The sequence below is a fragment of the Nannospalax galili genome, unplaced genomic scaffold (genome assembly GCF_000622305.1).
Source record: "Nannospalax galili isolate Female #2095 unplaced genomic scaffold, S.galili_v1.0 scaffold1398, whole genome shotgun sequence".
Lineage (NCBI taxonomy): Eukaryota > Metazoa > Chordata > Mammalia > Rodentia > Spalacidae > Nannospalax > Nannospalax galili.
The window spans coordinates 1,153,877-1,177,124 of NW_008342016.1; the positions used below are offsets into that span (position 1 = coordinate 1,153,877).

General features: G+C 39.2%; 1 protein-coding gene across 3 annotated transcripts in view; it reads left to right on the forward strand.

Annotated features, from left to right (window-relative positions):
- Window positions 1–21,069, forward strand: part of Abcb11 (ATP binding cassette subfamily B member 11) — a 99,261-nt gene extending 78,192 nt beyond the window's left edge. For 2 of the 3 annotated variants that reach the window (XM_008837812.2, XM_029565784.1), the window contains 7 exons: window positions 4,196–4,399; window positions 6,247–6,488; window positions 8,517–8,673; window positions 11,211–11,408; window positions 15,732–15,938; window positions 18,441–18,587; window positions 19,523–21,069. In XM_008837812.2, coding sequence (XP_008836034.1) covers window positions 4,196–4,399; window positions 6,247–6,488; window positions 8,517–8,673; window positions 11,211–11,408; window positions 15,732–15,938; window positions 18,441–18,587; window positions 19,523–19,723 — 1,356 coding nt within the window. In that variant the 3' untranslated portion in view covers window positions 19,724–21,069. Of the gene's footprint in view, window positions 1–4,195; window positions 4,400–6,246; window positions 6,489–8,516; window positions 8,674–11,210; window positions 11,409–11,601; window positions 11,738–15,731; window positions 15,939–18,440; window positions 18,588–19,522 lie in introns of those variants that run through there. The other variant, XM_029565783.1, reaches the window with a different exon arrangement.
- The last annotated feature ends 2,179 nt before the right edge of the window (window positions 21,070–23,248 follow it).

Here is a 23,248-nt window from a genome sequence, read left to right on the forward strand (position 1 = left end):
TTGCATGCTTGCAGGTACATGCGCCTGTGTGCGTGTATTGTATGGGTATTCAGAGGCCAGAGGAGGATGTCAGGTGACCTGCTCTATCACACTCCTCCTTATTCCCTTAAAACAGGATTTCTTACAGAACCTGTAGCTCTGCTCCTCAGCAAGGCTGACTGGCCAGCAAGCTTGAGCATTCCCCCTGTTTCCCCTGCCCTCACCCACCACAGATTACAGGAATGTGCTTTCTACATGGATGCTGGAGACACAAAGTCGAGTCTTCATGCTTTTACTGCAAGTACTCTTACTCACTAAGTCATCTCCACAGCCCCCAGAAATCTTTTAAGTTGTGGTAAAATATACATAACATGAATTTTTGGCATCTTAACCATGGTAAAGTATGTTTTGTGATGTTAAATACATTTACATTGTTGTAAATCACACTACTACATATCTCCAGAGCATTTTCATCATCCTAAACAGAAGCCTCTATACCGTTTCCACAAGAGCTTCCCAATCCAGCTGCTACTCTGTTAGCTTCAAATAACCAGTATTCTATTTTCTGACTCTAATAGTACCACATATACACGAACTCATGGACTGATATTATATTTAACTCTTTTTTTTTTTTTAAGTCTGACTTATTTCCCTTAACCTAATTTTTAGGCATAAGACCACGTTTATTCTTTAGGAGTCTAGATATGTGTGTATTTTTCTCTCTTTCCCCTTTGTTATTGCTTGACAGCTTCATACTTACATAATGGATTTTAGTCATTTTCACCCCTGTTCCCTTCCCTCATCACTCTTCCTCTCCCACTGGTATCCTTCTTTTCAACAAGTTTTCATACTTCGTGTTCTGTGTGTGTGTGGCCTGCTGAGTTTCTTCCCCTGCAGCAGATAGGAGGTTATTTAGTGGAGCAAGAGGAACTTATCTGAAGAAAGTGACAGCCCTCCCCTAAGAAGTCTTAGTTGCCAATCATCTCTCTGGGAGGGGAGTAACATAATATTTTAGGCCCATCGATGTTATAGCATGCATCAGAAGTGTATTCTATTTTACTGAAGAATAATATTCATTGTATATTGTCGTGGTTTTGATCCCACTGTCACCCCCAACCCACATGTCAAAGGCCTGGTGACTAGTCCATAACACTATTGGTAGGTGCTAGAACCTTTAAGGGGTGGGTCCTAATTAGTGGAAGATTGGTTACTTTCTTTACAGGGATATTAGGATCCCAGATCCTTCCTTTCTTTCTTTGCTTCATGGCCTCCATGAGGCAAGCAGATTCCTTCCATCATGATGAAAAACCTGGCCACAGACAAAAGCAACAGAGAAGTTTCAATCATGGACTGAAATCTCTGAGATTGTGCACTACAACAAACATTTCCTCCTGTTTATCCCAGGTTTTTGTTGCAGTAATGAAAAATTAATATATGTGTATATATCACATTGTATTTAGCCATGTGTATTAGTTACTTTTCTGTTGCTGTGATAAAATAAAGTTTATTTTGCTTACGGTTCCACAAGGATTAGAGTCTTTCGTGGCAGGGAGGCATGGAAGCAGGAGATGGCTAGAGCAGAAAGCATAGCCCGGGACTGGAAATCTATCAAGGTCTAAGAACTTTCAAACCCTGCCCCAGTTACATGTTTTCTTTGGCAAGGCATCTCTCATAAAACCTCCCAAAACAGCGCCACCAACTGGGGGTAAAATGTCCAAATGTTTAGAGCCTATGGGGAACATTTTCATTCAAACCACCACATCTCACCAGCATTTATTACTTGTTTTCTTAATGGTATCCATTCTGGCTGGTATGAGGTAGACTCTCAATATAGTTTTGATTTACATTTCTATGATGGATAAGGATGTATTCTTTTTCATATACTTATTGATGTTTGTACTTCCTCATTTGGAAACCATTTGACCATTTATTACCTAAACTTTGTATATGTGTTTGCTTTTGAATTCTTTATATATTCCAGGTATTAGTCTCCTGTCAAACTCAGAAACAGCAAAGATTTTCTGTCATTCTATAGGCTATCTCTTCATTCTGCTGGTTTAGTTCACTGTACAGCTTTTTAACTTAATATTATCTTATTTGACAATTCTTGCTATAATTTCCTGAACTGTTTTGTTTGCCCATGCCTATATCTTAAAATGTTTTCCACTAGCAGTTTAAAAATTGTATGTCTTACATTAAAGTGTTTGATCCATTTCAAATTGATTTTGTAGTGTGGCAGATAGGGATCTAGCTTCATTCTTCAACATGTTGATATCCAAATTTTCCAGCACCATTCGCTGAAGAGGGTATCTTATCCTCAAGACTGTTTTTGTCAAAAACAAGGTGGCTGTAGCTGTATTTATTTATTTATTTATTTATTTATTTATTTATTTACTTTTATTTTTGCTGTTCTCTTGAGGTTATTGTGAATGGGATATTTGTCTTAGCTTCTTCTTTTAAGTTTCTACAAATTTAATAAGAAATCATGTTGTGTCTACCCAAATGCTTTTGACATTGACTACACTAACCTTTGTTCTTTTCTGAATAACTGCAAGTAAAATGCATATTTAGAACCATAGACTATTTATCATTAGGACAGATAATAATTACTGCAGCTGTCCTGAATATATTGAGATCAAATCCAGTGTTTTAGCCATTTGTATTACCTATGAAATCATTTTTTGCACAATGCTAGGAATCCAACCCAGAGCTTTGCACATGCCAAGCGAGTGTTCTTCCATCAATCTATACCCTCAGATGTCTATTGGCATTGACTAAATATCTTTGTATTAAAATAGCATGAGGGCTGGAGAGATGGTTCAACGGTTAAGAACACTGACTGCTCTTGAAGAGGACCTGGATTTGATTCCCAGCACCAGTATGGCTAACTGTCCATAACTCCAGTTCCAAGGGATCTGATGCCCTCTTCTGATCTCCTCGGGCTTTGCATGAAACAAGTGCACTCACATGTATGCAGGCAGTACACTCATACACATAAAAAATTTTAATTAAATATATAAAAAATATCATGGAACTTTGTACAATGGATAAGCTGCCTTCAGGGAATCCAAAGTACTATCTTGTAACAGTTTTTTCAGCTGTAGTTCTTTTCAACTTCAAAACTATAATTATAGATGAAGTATCAATCTTTGCCAGATAATAAATAATACTATGACAATGTGTGGGTATTCTCAGACAGGCTAAAGGCATAGGGGTCTGACACATGTATAGTCCCTGTGCTTATGGCTGTATTAATCTCTGACAGACTGCTCTAGCTCTTAAGGTAGACATTTATTAATTTAACATTCAGGTACACTAAGAGGTCTCATTTGAAAGAATCTACCTTTTTTAAAAAATATCTTATTATTTTTATTTTATGTGTACGAGTGTATTGCCTGCATGTAGGTAAGTGCACCCGTGTTGTGTAAGGCCCACAGAAGACAGAAGAGGCCGTCAGATCCCCTGGAACTGGAGTTACGGACAGTTGTTAGCTGCCATGTAGGTGCTGGGATTTGAACCCAGGTCTTCTGCAAGAACAACCACTGTTCTTAACTGCTGAGCCATCTCTCCAGCCCCAAGAATCTACCTTTTAAAACAAAGAACTGTCATGTGACCTAACAATTCCACTCCTAAGTCTATAGCCAAAATAAATGAACAGATATTTGTACAACAATGTTCATGGCCACATTATTCATAATAGCAAAAAGGCAATAATACAACCCAACTGCCCATCACTGGGTAGATAGAGAAACATACAATAGAATGTTTAGACTGTCAAAAGGAATGGAATTTTAATATGTATTACAATGTAGATAAGCCTTGAAAATAGTATGCCTAATAAAATAACCCAGGCAGAAGGATAAATACTACATGATTCTATGTATATGAGGTATCTAAATTAGGCAAATTTTTATGAACAGAGAATAGAACAGATATAACCAATGGCTCAGGGGAAGGAGGGGAGGTAATTATTTAGTGGGTACAGTTTTGGTTGGGGATGATGAGAGTTTGGGGTATAGATATGGTGATGACTACACACCACTGTATTTTTAATGTCCCTGAGTTATATACTTATGAATGGTTAAAAATCTAAATATTATGTATATTTTATCACAAGAAAAAGGAACCTATCTTTTGGTATAGAATACCCTTTCTCACAGCAGCATTTGGTCAGAGAGACTGTGTCTGAGATGGGTTGGTTGCTTTCAATTTGCAGGCTGCCGGCTCTCAAATTGGGATGTTGGTCAATTCCTTCACTAACGTCGTTGTGGCCATGATCATTGCCTTCTTCTTTAGCTGGAAGCTCAGCCTGGTTGTAGTGTGCTTCTTCCCTTTCTTGGCTTTATCAGGAGCCTTACAGACAAAAATGCTGACGGGATTTGCCTCTCAAGACAAACAAGCTCTGGAGACGGCAGGACAGGTAATCCTACAGACCTTATTTTCTGCTTAGGGGTGAGTGGTTGTCAGGCAAGCTGTAAAAATGGGGAGTACAAAAAGACCTGTGTGCTTCTATCCCAGGCTGTGACAACAAAGCTTTGATGTATAAGCTTGACCAGGCAAGAAGAAATAGTGGGTTACATAAGGGCTTACATATTTGATTTCCTCTAAGTTACGCATTCCCAGTCCCTAGTTTCTGTTTTCTCCCTTGCAAGGATGAATAGTTCACTTTTCTATTAGTTTTTTTTTTTTTTCAGCTTAATGATTATCCCAAGTCATGCTATCCACATAGAGAACATACACTTTTTTTTTTTTTTTTTGTCTTTTTGAGACAGGTTCTCCCTGCAGCCCCAGCTGGCCTGGAATTTGCTGTGTAGACCAGACTGGCTTCGAACTTACAGAGATCTGCCTGCCTCTCGAGTGCTGGGATCAAAGGCATGCACCACCACACCCAAGTGAGAACATACACTTTCAATTTTCACACTTTAGTGTTTGCTAGGCTGCTGGGAAATGCCTTTCTCAAATATTATCATGAGCTACAGTTTAGAATTCAAATACATTTAGGTTTTAGGTATGCATTTTAAAAAGTCTATTCTAATTAATAGTTGGACATCAGGAATAAGTGAAGGGATGATGTCATACACATTTATTGGTTAAAAGAAATCATACATGCTGGGCGTGGTGGTACAACCTGTAATTCTAGAACTTGGGAAATGGAGGCAGACGGATCAGAAGTTCTTTAGCTATGTGGTATGTTGGTGAATAGTGAATCTACTTGAGATACTATCTCAAAAAACAAAAACAACACACACAAAGAAAAGGAAGGATGAATCACATACAACATGCATTACACACACACACACATACACACACACACGCACACACATTTGGATACTAGATATTGAACCTGGGTCCTTGAGCATAGTAAGCAAGCACTTTACCACTGAGCTATATCTCCAATTTATTTATTTATTTATTTATTTATTAATTATTTGTTTGTTTATTTATTTATTATTTATTTAAATTTTGAGATGGTCTCATCAAGTTGCCCAGATAGTCTTCAACTCACTCTGTGGGCCATGCAGGCCTTGAACTTGCTGTTCTCCTACCTTAGCTTCCTGAGCAGTTGGTATTTCAGGCCTGTACTACCAGGCCCAGCTTACACACTCACTCTTAACAAATTCATTCAGTGTTTCTTTTAAGTGAGTTTCATGTTTTGTTTCTTTCAAGACAGCGAATATGACATTGCCCAAGTAGCCAAAGCATTTACATGCCAGCGTAGAAAATAGCACAACTTTGCACCTTTGTTTGGAGTATATCCTAATTCAGTAACGATAGACCTTAAAGTGTGGATTTAAGTACACAATCATCATGTAGACTAGATTAACTTTATATTTAATTTCAAGGTAAATAATATTTTGTTTAACATTTTTAGAAAAATGAAATCTAATTATTTAAGTTTACATTAAATGATGTTTTGTCTCAGAAGGCATTCAAAGATAGCATTTTAAACATTTCAAGTGAATTAACACAGACATTAAAAAAAAATTTCAAGGATAACCATGCAAAACCTTTTCCTATGTTTTCTCTCCAATGAGTGGAGGCACTGAAGCCACTCTAGAACCAATGGAGACTGAATATAAGGGACAGATGGTCTCAAGGTCCTGCTAAATTGACCCCAGAAACTTTCCTGTGTTCGTTCCCAGATTGCACCCTCACCTCTGATGTACCACTTTCTGCCATTTGTGCTAAATTTAATCCATGTAGCAGTTGGAATGTCATGAAAGGAGTAATTTCTGCTTTTCAGTTCCTCGGACTCTTGTTTTTCAGATTACCAGTGAAGCCCTCAGTTACATCCGCACAGTTGCTGGAATTGGAATGGAGAAGAAGTTTATTGAAACATTTGAAGTTGAGCTGGAGAAGTCATTTAAGACAGCCATTAAAAAGGCGAATGTCTATGGATTCTGCTTTGCCTTTTCTCAAAGCATAACATTCATTGCAAATTCTGCTTCCTATAGATATGGAGGGTACTTAATTCCCAACGAAGGACTCCATTTCAGCCATGTGTTCAGGTGAGGAATATCCAGTGAGGTCATACAAGATTGACACTTTCTTGGAGCGGGGAGGGTTACCTTGTTTTGTTTCTTAGATTTTTGCTGTTCAACAAACTACGTCCTCATAAAACATCTAAGATTTATTATTTCTCAAGATCCTATGGGTTGTGAGAGAGTTCTTGTGGCCTTGACTGCCTCATGTAGATTTCTGAAATTATGTGTGTATACCCACCCAGATGACCTTGCTAGCAGGTGAGCTCTTTAACTTTATAAAGGTCTTAGAGTTCCAAGTACAACGGAAGAGGGCAAGTCTTATTGTGGAAGCACACTGAAGTCTCCATTTGTGGAACTTTCTGATGTCTCTTTGGCAAAAGAAAATCACACAACTAAGCCTAGATTTAAGGAATAGAGAGACGGAATACACATTTTGATTAGAGTAGTAAAAAAGTTGAATCACAAATGGATAACAGGATGAATTAATGTGATCAAGTTTACACTTGTTAATGCTGAGAAAGTCAAACAAGATGGCTCCAAGGGTTATTGTGTTTAAACTCTACTTCTCACTTGCAAAGAGCAAACTTCTAGCTAACTCCTCTGAATAGAGACAATATAGGCCATAGAGGGGTATTTGTTTCCTTTCTTCAAGGCAGAGTCCAGTTTCTCATACTTCCAGAGGGGCGAGCCTAAGGGTCAGGGTCCAAGGGGACTGGGCACACGCACATTCATGAGCATGGTAGTAGGAGTTGATAAGGAGAGAGGCTGCTTTAAAAAGTTTTGGAAAACATGGAGAAATAGTCTTCTCACATGATACCTTTCTTCTAGAACCTTCTTGCTGATCCATTGCACTCACATCAACTAGCAAGATCTCTTTTCTAAACCTTTGCGTACTTAAGCAACTAACCCAGATCGGTAAACAGAAACTACTGATTTGTTTCTGTCAGTTTATATAAGGTTCGCAACAAGTCATTTGCCAACGTGAAAATCAAGAGACTAGAGAAAATTCCCAATTTCTGGTTTTGCTTTAACAACTGGAAAGTCATTTTCCATTATTTCTCACTTTATTCCAAAAGCTTTATTTTTTTAAGCTTTACATTGTGCTCCCGGAGAGTTTAGATTTGCAACTCTGGTCTTAGAATAATCGCTGATAATAAACCAAGCAATAATACACACACTGGTGTGCCCCTTGCCTCTCATCTCCACCCAGGCAGGCCTCTGTGAATTGTGGCACAGGTGAGCAGCTTTGAGGGCTGCCACTCAGTCACAGACCATCTGGCAAGCTGCCTCTCATCATGCTATCATTCATTTGTTCACTTTTCCATTTATTTGGTAAGCCCATGTCACTGTAGTTAGAAGTTGGAATAAGTAGAAGAATACGGACAATAGCATTTTCCTTGTCCTGTTTGAAGTGTGACTCAAATGCATGCTTGGTACTTGGTACTTCTGTTGCCATCACCGTCTTTCACATTGATTCAAGGAATGTTAGAATTGGAAGGAAAACCAACACAATCTGGTGACCTTTTAGAGTCCTCTCCTTTAAAAAAATATTTCCTGAGCTAGAGAGATGGCTCGGCTGTTAAGAGCACTGGCTGTTCTTCCAGAAGACCTGAGTTCGAATCCCAGCACCCACATGATGGCTAGCAACCGTCTGCGACTCCAGTTCCAGAGGATCTGCCACCCTGTTCTCATCTCCATAGGAATTGCATGGCACAGGTGCACTTACATACATGCAGGCAATGCATACATACACATGAAATAAAAATAATAAAAAATTCTTTCCAGAAGTCCTCATTCCCCCTCAAACAATTCTTTTTTTCTTTGCATAACTAGAGTTTGAAGGTCTGAGTCCTACCCTGTTTAGTCTATCCTTTCACTCTTTTACATAGAGCAAAATTTGAAAACTACTATTCTCTTCAACTCCCACAAATCCAGACAAGCCTGAAATAGCTTGCTCAAGGCTACTTGGGACTAGAACCCCAACTTTTTGCCTTTTAGGCCAGCATACCATCTACATCCCATTTCTCTACCTCAGTGTCTGTCTGATTGCAGGGTGATCTCTTCAGTTGTGTTGAGTGCAACTGCTGTTGGAAGAGCCTTCTCTTATACCCCAAGTTATGCCAAAGCTAAAATATCAGCTTCACGCTTTTTTGAACTGCTGGATCGAAGACCCCCAATTAATGTATACAGTGGTATGGGTGAAAAATGGGTAAGCACTGGACTGGAAGAGTTTTACTTTGTGTGTGTGTGTGTGTGTGGGTGGGTGTGTGTGTGTGGGTGTGTGTGCATAAAGTTCACAATTTGGAGGCTGAAAGTACATGATCAGGTGGTCCCATCAATTCAGTGGCTGGTTCCCTTTCTTCACCTAGTTAGTCCCTGGATTAATTACTTTTCTGTTGCTGTAATAAAACACCATGACCAAGGCAACTTACAGAAGGAAGAGTTTATTTGAGCTGATGGTCCCAGAGAGATGCGTCCACTGTGGCAGGGAGGCATGGCAGGAGGCAGCTGGAGCAGGAAGCCAAGAGCTCACATCTTCGAGCACTCTCAGGAAGCAAGGAGAGAAACTGGAAGAGAGGCAGAGGTTTGAACTCTCAAAGCCCAACCCCAGTGACGTGCTGACATTCTCATTCAAACCACCATCTCCCTCCTTCTGCTTTCTCATCACTTACAGTACATTAGCTTTTCTTCCCTGCTCCCTCTCTTTTCATTTGAAATTTCCTGACCTACACATACACACACACACACACACACACACAGTTTTAAATCTAGCTTCTGCATATAAAACAACATTTGTCTTTCTGAATCTGACCTTTTTTCCCTTGATGCAATGCTTCCTAGTTCCATTAATTTTCCTGAAAATGTTGTGATTTTATTTTTAAGGGTTATATAAAATATAAATTTTATTTTTAGGGCTATATAAAATATGGTATACATACCATATTTTCTTTATCCATTCATTTGTTGATGGACACTGAGTCTGTGGAAATAATCCCCAAAATTGACAAAAAGGATTACATGAGATTAAAAAGCTTCTGCAGGGGCTGGAGAAGTGGTTCAGTGGTTAAGAGCATTGGCTGCTCTTCCAGAAGACCCAAGTTTGATTCCCAGCACCCACATGGCAGCTAACAACTGTCTGTAATTCCAGTTCCAGGGGATCCAACACTTTCTTCTCACCTCCGTGGGCTTTGCATGACCCAGATGCACTTACACACATGCAGGCAATGCATTCATACACATAAAATTAAAATAATAAATAAAATATTTTTTAAAACTTCTACATAGCAGAGGAAACAACCAATTAAGTGAAGAGACATTGATAAAATGGGCAAAAAAAATTGCCAACAATACATCAAATAAAGGATTAATATCTAGGATGCATAAAGAACTGAAAAAATTAACCCCCCAAAACCCAAATCATCCAATTGATAAATGTGCTAATGAACTGAACAAACAGCTCTTTAAAAAATACAAATGACCAAAACATACTTGAAAAAGTATTAAACATCCCTAGCTACTGGAGAAATGTAAATTAAAACTACTTTGAGTCACTGTCTCACCCTAGTAAATAATTATCATCAAGAAAAAAAAATGCTGACAAGGATGTGCAGAAAGAGGAACATTTATTCACTGATGAAAATGTAGAGTCTTCTCAAAATACTGAAATAGACCTACCATATGTTTTAACTATATCATTATTGGGCAAATACCTGAAGGACTCTTATTAACATACCACAGAGATACTTGCACGTCTATGTTTATTGCTGCACTATTCACAATACCCAGGAAATGTAAGCAGTCTAGAAGTCCATCAGGTAATTTTATTTTTATTTATTATTTTTATTCTATGTGTATGAGTGTATTGTCTGCATGTATGTGAGTGCACCTGTGTCGTGCAGTGCCTCGGAGGTCAGAAGAGGGCGTCAGATTCCCCTGGAACTGGAGTTAAGGACTGTTCGTAGCTGCCATGTGGGTGCTGGGAGTCAAACTCAGATCCTCTGCAAGTGCAGTCAGTGCTCTTAACCGCTGAGCCATCTCTCCAGCCCTATTTTTAAAAAATATTTTATTTATTATTTTTATTTTATGTGTATGAGTGCGTTGCCTGCATGTATGTAAGTGCACTCATGTCGTGCAATGCCTGCAGAAATCAGCCCCTTGGAACTGGAGTTACAGATGGTTGTTAGCCTCCATGTGGGTGCTGGGAATTGAACCCGAGTTCTTTGTAAAAGCAGCCTTCAAAGAAGTACAGACTTCACATAATTTTCTTTTTAACTCATTTTAAAGAACAGAGTAGTAAAGGTTCAAAGAGTTTGCTGGCTTCTGTGATGTTTTCTCTTTTAGCTGTTCTCTCACATTCCCCCTGTAAAGGAATATATGGTAAGGAAAGGCCCTTAGATCAGAATGGGATTAAACAGTCAACTGTCTTCAATTTCATTGTCTTTCATTATGCTACACTTGCCAGCATAGGGAATACAATGTTATTTTGTGGTGTTGTTTGTTTGCTTGTTTGTTTTGAGATGGAATTTCTCTCTGTAGCTGGGGCTGGCCTCCAAAAATCTCACACTCTTCCTGCCTCAGCTTCCTGAGTGCTGGGATTACAGGTGTGTACCACCGTGTCTGGCTAGAATGGCATTTATTAAGTTGCTGTTTTTATGCCTAATTTAGCATCATGGCGTAGCTGTTGGTGTATTTTCAATATTCTAGGCTCCAGTGGGGCATGTGTAATTCCAGTCTTCCCACTTACAGGACAACTTCCAAGGGAAGATTGATTTTGTTGATTGTAAGTTTTCATATCCTTCTCGACCTGACACCCAAGTTCTGAATGGTCTCTCAGTGTCTGTGAATCCAGGGCAGACGCTGGCATTTGTTGGAAGCAGTGGATGTGGCAAAAGCACCAGTATTCAGCTGTTGGAACGTTTCTATGATCCTGATCAAGGGAAGGTGGTAAGTGCTACAAATGATTTTGAGAATTTTGCTTTCTGCTTATCTCCCCCAAATGGTCTCCAACGCTGTGTCTTGCCAGACTCACTCTCAAGCATTTGCCTTGGATATTTACTTCTATGGATGTTTTCAATTTCCAGTCATTTGCTGGTTGACCTGATTCTACCCATAGTTTCTAACATCATATTCTTCCCAGATCCAGATGGCTTGCTGACCTGTTAGGCAAAGAAAATTTGGCATGAGCACACCACAAAGCTGGAGAAGAGTGAATTTGACAGAAGCATTCACTTATCCTTAAATGGAGCATAACGTGCAGACTAATCGCGAAGCTAATGACTAGGAATGGAAAAAAGTGGGGGTGATGAGGGACATAATTGAACCCGAGTTCTTTGTAAAAGCAGCCTTCAAAGAAGTACAGACTTCACATAATTTTCTTTTTAACTCATTTTAAAGAACAGAGTAGTAAAGGTTCAAAGAGTTTGCTGGCTTCTGTGATGTTTTCTCTTTTAGCTGTTCTCTCACATTCCCCCTGTAAAGGAATATATGGTAAGGAAAGGCCCTTAGATCAGAATGGGATTAAACAGTCAACTGTCTTCAATTTCATTGTCTTTCATTATGCTACACTTGCCAGCATAGGGAATACAATGTTATTTTGTGGTGTTGTTTGTTTGCTTGTTTGTTTTGAGATGGAATTTCTCTCTGTAGCTGGGGCTGGCCTCCAAAAATCTCACACTCTTCCTGCCTCAGCTTCCTGAGTGCTGGGATTACAGGTGTGTACCACCGTGTCTGGCTAGAATGGCATTTATTAAGTTGCTGTTTTTATGCCTAATTTAGCATCATGGCGTAGCTGTTGGTGTATTTTCAATATTCTAGGCTCCAGTGGGGCATGTGTAATTCCAGTCTTCCCACTTACAGGACAACTTCCAAGGGAAGATTGATTTTGTTGATTGTAAGTTTTCATATCCTTCTCGACCTGACACCCAAGTTCTGAATGGTCTCTCAGTGTCTGTGAATCCAGGGCAGACGCTGGCATTTGTTGGAAGCAGTGGATGTGGCAAAAGCACCAGTATTCAGCTGTTGGAACGTTTCTATGATCCTGATCAAGGGAAGGTGGTAAGTGCTACAAATGATTTTGAGAATTTTGCTTTCTGCTTATCTCCCCCAAATGGTCTCCAACGCTGTGTCTTGCCAGACTCACTCTCAAGCATTTGCCTTGGATATTTACTTCTATGGATGTTTTCAATTTCCAGTCATTTGCTGGTTGACCTGATTCTACCCATAGTTTCTAACATCATATTCTTCCCAGATCCAGATGGCTTGCTGACCTGTTAGGCAAAGAAAATTTGGCATGAGCACACCACAAAGCTGGAGAAGAGTGAATTTGACAGAAGCATTCACTTATCCTTAAATGGAGCATAACGTGCAGACTAATCGCGAAGCTAATGACTAGGAATGGAAAAAAGTGGGGGTGATGAGGGACATCATGATAAATGAACAAGATAAGGGAGCAAACCTGCAAACCCGAGACAATCCTGGTTCAAGAGGCTCAAGTCTAACTAATGCAAGGAACTCAAACTGACAAAGCGTTAGCAAGGGTATCTGACAAATGGGTGAACTGCCACATTGCTTTTATTTGCAACATTTATTTCTCTTTTTCCCTCTCTTTGTTCTTGTCTTCCTTTTCAGGTAATATATGCACAATACTACAAAATCAAATAACAATGGTTTTTAATAGAAAGTAACACTCCCCTATAATTCTTTGTTCAAAGGCAACTTTTTAAACCACTCAGTGTTTTGAGCTCTCCCAATGGTTTTTACCTCTTTGTCTCTAAATATGCTCATTTCTGTTTTTATAATTTAACAAACTTAGACTTTGTTGATTTTTTTTAATTAAAAGGTAACTTACTACCAGTACTCTGCTTTTTTAGCCTGTTTCCCCCCAACAAACTCTAATACTTTGACAATGGCCTTTCTACTTTTCCTGAATAGTATAATCTTTATTGCAATGAAGATAGATAACATTTTGAAGAGAAATACTGAAACTTGAGATTCCCTTGCATAAAGCAAGGCAAAGAGGCAAGAAGATATTGGCAGAATCCAAGAAGTTATGAAAATAAGAAGCAGAAGTCGAGCCTGTGATTCATAATCATTATTGTTATTAATTTTAGGTCTAAAGATTTTAATTTATTTGAAAGTATTTGATGACTGGTGCACCTAGGAAGTACATAGCACTGGAGATCTGATCTCTGTAAGAGAAGAGATTCTGTTTTCCAAAATATCAGCTCTGTCATGCCTCTCACCCAGGTAGACTGGGAACTGTGTGAGATGTGGCAACCTGAATCCATCATGTTCCATCTCTCCAACATTACCATGCATACTAAGCACTTTTCTCTGAATGTACATATTGAATGTTCTGGTCACTGGTAGGAAGCAAGGCTCTGGAAGCAATCATAATCTCTTGAATTTCATAGGCAAAGTAAATTTTGTTATCTCACTGTAAACCATATCTACAAACACAAAGTAGGAAAACACTGCTTTAATCAATTTTCTAAAATCCTCTTGGGTTTTAAGGCACACTATCAAACATAGATACTCAGTATGTTCAATGATTAATAGGGTGTCTGTGATATGTCCAGTACTCTCTGTGGAAGGTTCTTTTTTAAAATTTATTTTATTTTATTTTACTTTATTTTGTGTGTATGACTATATTGCCTGCAAGTATAAGAGTGCACCTGGTACCCATGGAGGTCAGAAGAGGGCATCGGATCCCTTGGAATTGGAGTTACTAGTGGTTGGTAGCTGCCATGTCGGTGCTAGGAACTGAACCCAGGTCCTCTGCAAGAGCTATCAGTGCTCTTGAACACAAAACATGTCTACTGTTTTCTAGAAGGATATAATACAGTAGATATACAACAATTAGCAAAAAGATCAGTTTCTAACCAAGTGTTCAGTTGTGCTTTGCAGAAGTTAAGTACTATGGAAAATAGAGCAGGTTGAGCAAGGATTAGCTGCTGTTGAGGCCTACATTACTTTTTTTTTAAACTGTTTTATTTATTTTTATTTTATGTGTATGAGTGTATTGCCTGCATGTATGTGAGTGCACCAGTGTTGTGCAATGCTGTGGAGGTCAGAAGAGGGCTTCAGATTTCCCTGGAACTGGAGTTAAGGATGGTTTGTAGCTGCCATGTGGGTGCTGGGAATCAAACCCAGGTCCTCTGCAAGAGCAGTCAGTGCTCTTAACCGCTGAGCTATCTGTACATTACTTTTTTATGATAGTGTTTTTTTTTCCATTGCTCAGGAATTATCAAAAATTCATTCTGCTTATACCATTCGATATAATCTTTTTTATGAAATCATAGAGTCAAATACTTTATAATTGTATGTTAGATATACTGTACCTTTAGGAACTTAGAATTCTAAAGTGAACCAGCTTAAAGGGTATATATTTTAGTACCTGAACTTCCCTGAGTTCTGGACTGTGGAGCAGACTTTGTGCTTTCATCATGCAGCAGGCAGAGACTGCTTTGCATGGTGCCTTCTGGAAGTGATTCTATATGTGATAAGTGAACAAGTATATTTTTTCTTTGGGTTTATTATCTTAGCTGTTCAAAGAGTAATGTCAATAAACTCAAGGGCACACATTTGATTTTTTTAAAAATTATTTTATGTATATGTGTTTTGTCTGCATGTATGTAGTGCACCTATGACATGTAGTATCCACAGTGGTCAGAAGAGGGCATCAAATCCCTTGGTACTGGAGTTTCAGATGGTTGTTAGCCACCATGTGGGTGCTGGAAATCAAACCTGGGTACCCTGCAAGAGCAGCAAGTGCTCTTAATTGCTGAGCCATCTCTCCAGCCCCAACAAATTTGATTTTTATGTTGTCCAATATCTTTTTACACACACACACACACACACACACACACACACACACACACACACACCATTCTGGGCAACTCACAAAACTTCAAGAGAAAGTTTGCATAGTTATAGAAATTAGGCTATATAAACTATAAGGAGATATTTTTTCTCAGCTAAATACTGTCCTGAGATTCTCATTTGTATTCTGTAGAACTAGAGACAACAATAACAACAATCGTCTGATCAGTGTTACCTTTGAGACCACTCCTGACAGAAACAAGTTCCAGAGGCCAAAGACAGCTGAATTTATATCCTTGCCACCTCCCCCCCCAACCCCCGCTGCAGAACTCTGGGAATGGTCTCTCTTAAAGCAGAACAAATGCATGCACAGCATTTAACTCCAGAATATGAACTTTCCTCACTGCTGCAGTTCTAAAACTCCTCTGTTGTCATCTCTTTTGGCAGATGATAGATGGTCATGATAGTAAAAAAGTAAATATTCAGTTCCTTCGCTCCAACATTGGAATTGTTTCCCAGGAACCAGTGCTGTTTGCCTGTAGCATAATGGACAACATCAAGTATGGGGCCAACACCAAAGACATCTCCAGGGAAAGAGTCATAGCAGCTGCAAAGCAGGCTCAGCTGCACGACTTTGTCATGTCACTTCCAGAGGTGAGTACCACGTCCATCATTCCCTATGGGAGATAGGACTGGGAGAGTAGGATGCCCCAAAAGTATTACGATTGGGGCTCAGGGAGCATCTCAAAGGCAATGCAATTCACTTCCCGGTGTCTTGGTCTTCTGAGCAAAGTAAATGTCCCCCATCAGCACATTCTTTAATTAGAGAACATTATAGTACCAAACAAAATGAACACTATAGAAATTGCTACACATAACGCAATACCAACAAAGAATTAAATGAGCATTGTAGAAAGGAAGCCTGAATTTAGAATAGATGTGGGCTTGAATCCAAGTGTTGTCATTTACTACCCAAGTATACAATTTTGGGACATCTACTTATCCATTCTGATATTGTCTAGTCCATGTGCAACTGTGAAAAAAAAAACATTAAAATGAAGGTATAAGGGATTGGGAATGTAGCTTATTGATTGAGCTTTTGCCTAGCATGCATGCCCATCTTGCCAGCATGCCTAGTATCCTGGGTTCAAAAAATACACTTAATAGCCACACAAAGAAAGCTGCTGCTGTAATGATTACCATTATCATTATTTCTTTACTTGCAGCATATATGTGGTGGGGTAAGTTGCATCTGCCTTTGTGTCTCTTACTTTTCCAAAGCCAAATCTGAATTTGGTAGTCTTCATTCACTGAATATTTCTCTTTGGTAGTTGTTTGATCACAAGGAAATGTAAGATATGAAATCCAAGCTATAGGATGTAAGTAATCGCCTTTAGTGTTTTCCACCCCATTAAAAAAAATACCACTTGAAAATATTTTTCCTTGTGATTATGTGGGTAGACTGTGGGTTTTGGTGTGCTTGTTTGTTTGCTCTTTCCATAATTTCCTCAAGTCTTAGGCTCATGGCCAGGACCTGGGTGGCCTAAATGGCAAGTGTATTGAAATTCTTAAACTGAAGAGCAAAGCTTGAAGGTCCCCTAGATCTAATTATCCACAAATCTTCACTGAGTACCTACTTGTTTTGTGTAAGACTTGGGCCTAGAGTTGGTGTATTGCCCCCTTTTCAGACAGACTTGCCCATAATATTCTTCACTGAGCATTTGGTTTCCACAAGGACCAAGGAGGTTACTGTGGGTCTCTCCTGGCTAAGGTGAATGTTTGCAGGAGCACAAGAGTCAAGGGAAGGAAACAGCTTGCTGTGGCAGGTGGGTTAGAGTAATAGAGGACAGGATCAGAAGCTAGATCTGATGTTTAGTACTTGTTTTTTCAGGGTACAGTAGTCTTGCTTCTCTAGGCCTTAGTTTTATAATCTGTAGAATCAGCAGACTGGTTTCTGTGACTAAGAGGGATATTCCAGTTAGAATAGCTCACTCCAACCTTGGTGCAAACTAAATACTGTACAAATGTTAACTATTTTTAAATTTAGCCATGCCAGGCATCTAGCTAGACATTTTCCTTCCTAATTTAATTTTAAAAATTCATAGTAAATATGTGAGCTAGATACTAGTATTGAATTTGGAGACAAGTTTGAAGTGCAGACATTTAAGAAAGTTGCTTCTGATCACAAGACTCTAGGAAGTAACAGAGTATAAGTTCAAACCAAGGCTTGTGTTCCAGAATGTTGTCTCTGAAGAAAGGGAGCCAAGCATAAAGTCCCCTAAAAGGCATTTCTATTCATGGGATTAGTACACCTTGTAATGTTTGGTGATGAAAGTCTGGAAATCAGAGAATCTCAAACCAAGGAGGCTGTCCTATGTGGAATCTTGCTTGGACAGAAGGAGAAGGTATAAACCTCAAACCTCATATTCCAGCCCAAACTTCATATATTTTAATACTTATAACTGGATTTGATAGCTTTTTAAAATTTATTTATTATTTTATTTTATGTATATGTGTGTATTGTCTGTATGTATGTAAGTGTATCCATATCATGCAATGCCTGCAGTGGACAGAAGAGGGCATCGGATCCCCTGGAACTGGAGTTAAAGACAGTTGTTAGCTGCCATGTGGTTGCTGGGATTCGAACCTGGGTCTTCTGCAGGAATAACCAGGGTTCCCAACCACTGAGCCATCTCTCCAGCCCCAGACAATTCAGGATTTGGAAACTGAATTCAGCAAAAAGACAGAAATATTGATTAAAATTCAGGCTGACATGATGATGGGATTGAAAATATTGAAAAATCAATTTGAAAAGAAAGGAAAAACCTCACCAACAGAATGAGCAAAATGAGAAATGGCGTAGTAAGGCTAGGAGGCAAAATTGAAGAATTGAACTGCACAGACAAAGAATATGTAAAACAAAGAAAATATAGGGGTCTTCTGCAAGAACAGCCAGTGTTCGTAACTGCTGAGCCATTTCTCCAGGCCCCTGGATTTGATATCTTTTATTGAATTTGTTCACTATTTCTAAGCTAAAAAAAATATTCTAAGTTCAGAAAAAAGAAAGGAATTTAAATTCCCAGAGGAGCCATCGATGTGGGTTCCACATAGCACAGGAGCAATGACTGTCTCCTAAACTTGCTGTGCTTCTTCCAGAAATACGAAACTAATGTTGGGACCCAGGGCTCTCAGCTCTCTCGAGGAGAGAAACAACGCATTGCTATAGCTCGGGCCATTGTACGGGATCCTAAAATCTTGCTACTTGATGAAGCTACTTCTGCCCTGGACACAGAAAGCGAAAAGGTATGTATGAATTTCTAAAGTCTTGGGTTATTAAAGATGAGTCCTTTGCAGGAAGATTTGTTCATAAAATGACACTATTTTCAGTTTCGTTATACATTTACAGTAGAAATTGGCAATATTTTGTGAACACAAAAGACAATAATCTATAGCAAATAGTCTAACAGGGTAGGTAACTTCAAATAAAACACTTAACTTTAAAATAACTGTTTTGGGGACTGGAGACATGGCTCAGTGGTTTAAGAGCACTAGTTGCTCTTGCAGAGGACTCAGCATCCACATGGCAGCTCACAACCATTAGTAACTCCAGTTCCAGGGGATCCAGTGCCCTCTCTGTCCTCCATGGGCACTACATGCATATTATGTACTTACATATAGGCAAAACCCTCATATACACAAAATAAAAATACATAAAATATTTAAAAAATAACTGTTCTTAAGGTTCTTCAGGCTCAATTACATTTTTCAAAGGCAAAAAATTATCTTCCTTAACTATATCAAAATAATTTTGGTTATCAGCTAAACATATTTTTATAGTTTTCAAATGGTGTGACAGAGTATGTAGGCCACACAGAACACTTTAAAGAAGGTGGTACCCATGTAAAGTTTGCAGCTGAGAGAATGAAATCCAGAATTTATGATTAGCATCTTTAGAATAAGGATTCCACTTTGTAGAGAGGTAAAATGTCCTCAATGAGAAAGAATTGACTGACCACTTACCTGTTCCCCTCTGCTACACCCGTGGGTTCATTTTCATAAACTAGACCATCAAGCATTGTAAAATTCCCTAGTGACTTGGTAGTTGGCTCATTCTGGCTTCACTGAAACTCCTCAGCTGGAGGGCTGCAATTTCAGGTGGTATCTGAAATCAACTTTCACAGTGGTGGGCAGGGAGCAATCATTTGTCTTTCCATTAACTTTCCATCTTCTTTTTCCAGACAGTGCAGATTGCTCTGGACAAAGCCAGAGAGGGTCGGACCTGCATTGTCATTGCCCATCGCTTGTCCACCATCCAGAACTCAGACATCATCGCTGTCATGTCACAGGGGGTAGTGATTGAAAAGGGGACCCATGAAGAACTAATGACCCAGAAAGGAGCTTACTACAGGCTGGTCAGCACTGGAGCCTCCATCAGTTGACCCAACTCAAGACCTTCACACCCAGATAATGCACCAAGTACAGAAGTGCTGCAGATTGTTGTATCTTTATGGAGAGATGTTAAAGTTTCATCAACATAGTCACAGCTGAGATCTAAGCTAAATTCTAATGGCCTTCAGTAGTAATTCAGTTTGAAATATCTAGATAGAAAAGAAAGATGCTAGGGTCAGTGTGAGCGCAAATTCAAGGTCAAGCAGCTGCCTATCTACCACACAGAGCTTTTCTAGGTAGGAGCTTGTCACACTCACCCATGAAGAAGTTACTGAGCTGTCACAAAGTGAACGACTGAATTCCTCTAAGACGGAGGATTAGCTTTTGCATTTTTTAAAGCTACACTGTTTATTGAGCTGAATCAAGGTCAAATGTGAAAAGAGCTAAAGGTCAAAGGTTAATGGTATTTCTTAGCTAAGTTTTGTTGTTTGTTGCTGTTTTCCATATGAAATCAAATTTATTTCTGTCTAAGTCTTTGAGTAAGGAAGGGAGCACTTTCACACTCTGGAAGCCCTGAGGCTGAGGGAAGGCAAAGGTAGGTATAGACCAGCTGGCAGGTGTGTTGATTTAGGCCCAACACTTAAGGTGTGGATGTCACTATACAATGCAGGAGGATCTGCCAGTGTGGAGTAGGGGCTCTCTACTAGGCCTTTACCCCGCACCCCAAGCCCATATCACCTGCTATCTCTTATTTCTATGAAATCCTGTTCATGAACTGAAACTTGAACATTTTACTTTGCTTTAGCTTCCCAAATTATCCAGAAAAATATCCAGTTAGACATGGTAGAAAAGCATTCATGTTTGTCCTGTACCCTCAGAATACCACTGACTGGTGTTAAAGGCACATAGCCACAAGAATAAAGAAGACAAAATGATCCCAGCAACAAAATGTGTGACTAATGGAAGTAGAAGATGAGAGAAAATTAAAATGTAATCTGTTAGTTGGGGAAAACATGTAGACCTCCCATTTTGTACTTCAGATCCCTGGAAAAACTGAGATGTAAAGCCCCAGGGTTCTTCTGGAGGGAGGAGGCAGAGGGATGGATGGGGCTGAAGTGAGACTAATGGGCTGCAAGCCTGTGTAAAGTCAGGTGTACAGCCTGCTCTTGCAGCCACCTGCTTGCCTTTCCCAGTCACAACAGAATACTGGCTACTTCCTCCTTTGCCCACAGGCAGGTGTGAGCACAGGGACACAAGCTGTAATTGAAGAAGTAATGTACAGGAGACAAGGGATTGAACTCAAGACTGTATGTGACCAGAAACTCTCTTAACCTCCATCTTCTGGCAGGGGATCAAAGAATAAATCTCTGGGGCAATTGGTCAACATAGGAAAAGAGATCTATGGTCTGATGCTAAGAATCTTTCAAAGAAAATTTCCCAGCCACACACAATCCTGTGAAGACCAACAACATGTACCCACTCAGTCTGTTTCTCTGGCTTTTCAGTGTCTTTCTCTTGCATTGAAAAATACTGGCAAGGATCACTGTAATATTTTAACAAGCAAAGGCAGTGACAAAAGAACACTCGGAGAAAGGAAATTACAGGTAACAAAGAAAGTAAAAATTAGGAAAACACTGAGAGAAGAAATGATCCATCTGTTGAAACAAAAATAGGAGTTCATAAATGCACACACACATGCACACACACACACACACACACAGAGAGAGAGAGAGAGAGAAAAAAAGACAGATGTCTAAAAAAAAAGAGAAAAACACAAATACACACACACACGCACACACACACACACACACACAGAGAGAGAGAGAGAGAGAGAGAGAGAGAGAGAGAGAGAGAGAGAGAGAGAAGAGCTCAAGATAAATGAGATGAAAAATTCAGTAACAAGGTAGTTCAGGGTCCAGCTCCCATAGGCCATACAGTTCCCCTATCTTCCTCCCAAGTCCATTCTGTTTATAAATTATCCTCATGCTGAGCCATATTTTGAAGTGTGTTATTATTATTAATTATTATTATTACTATTAATTTGTCATCCAGAGTTTCCTGGTAAATAACTGCAAAGATAGGTTAATATGTTAACCATGCTGAAGGTTGCCAAGCTGGGGAGGCAGAGGGTAGAGGTATGCATTCTAACTGTGAAAAAAGACAGGGACAAGTAAGTTATAGAATTAATGACCACTAAGAGGAAATAAGGTTTGCAGTAAACACATGCTCAAACTCTACTCTTGAAGAAAGGAGAATAAAACCCACTTGTTTAGGTTTGTATTTCAGAGAGGGAGATGATGAGCTCTACACTAAGAGATTGCTATTTCCTAGAAAGGCAATTATGAGGTGTGCAACCAACATCTTTTCCATTAAGGTACTTTAAAGTGATGACGAGAAGACTGGACAGATGTGAAATACTATGGTGAAACAATTGCTGTTCCCCCTCCTCCTCCTCCTTGTTTTTCTCCTCTTCTTCCTTCTCCTCTTCCTCCTCTTCTGCTTCCTTCTCTTTCTTCTTGTGTACAGTACAGGGCTTTGTGGTTTGTAGACAAGGATTCAACCACTGAGCTACATCCTTAGTAAAGACTGCTTTTTGAGACTCCATGACAAGGGAGATTACAATTTTCAAACTATCTAACTAACTAAATAAACAACAACAAATCTGCATATTTATTTTACAATGATGAGGAGAATTAATATCTTAATTTGTATCCTATACACTGTATGTATCCCCTGCATATATCCTGCATCCTGGTATCTCATACACATACACATCACACACACACATATCACATACACACACACACACACACGTACATATATAGCTGGCAAAGATTTGATCTCTTCAATTTTATATTATTGCTGTTTCTCAGATGACTGAAAGATTCCCTTAATATGTTTTGTTGGACACTATTCAGAAATCTTTCTCCAACTTTCTAATATTTTCATGATGTGTTTGTTGGATCAAACTCTCCCCATTAATTCCAGTTAATGAAAGTTTAAAGAAGAAAGTGGAGGAAGAGAAGGATGAGAAGGGAAATTGGAAGATAACGTTGGGTAAATTTCTCTGAAAGTGAAAAAAATAGGGATGAAAAGTAGAAAAGGTCAAAAGGGAAAAATTAGACAGATCACAAAGTTCAAAAGTTTTGCTAATAGCATGTGCAGAGAGTTGAAATAAAACTGAAAGGATGAAATGAAATAAACTATTCAAAAATATTACCTCTAATTGAAGCATGTGAATTTCTAAACTTAAAGTGTTCCTCACCATGGAATATAATAAATAAAGCTCTCACTGGAGCATATTACTGTGAATTTTTAGAAAACTGAGAAAAAAGACTGAGGGGTTGGCTCAGTGGTTGAGCACTTGACTAACGTGCCGTGCCCTAGCTTTGATCGCCAGCATCACAATAAAAAAGAAGAGAAGAGGGAGCAAGGCAGAAAAGAGAAAAAAGACTGTACTGTTGGTAGAGTGCTTGACTATTTTGCAGGAGGCTCTAAATCCAGTCCCAGGGCCTCGTAAACTGAGTGTGGTGGCACGTGCTTGCAATCCCAGCACTCGAGTTGGGAGGTAGAGG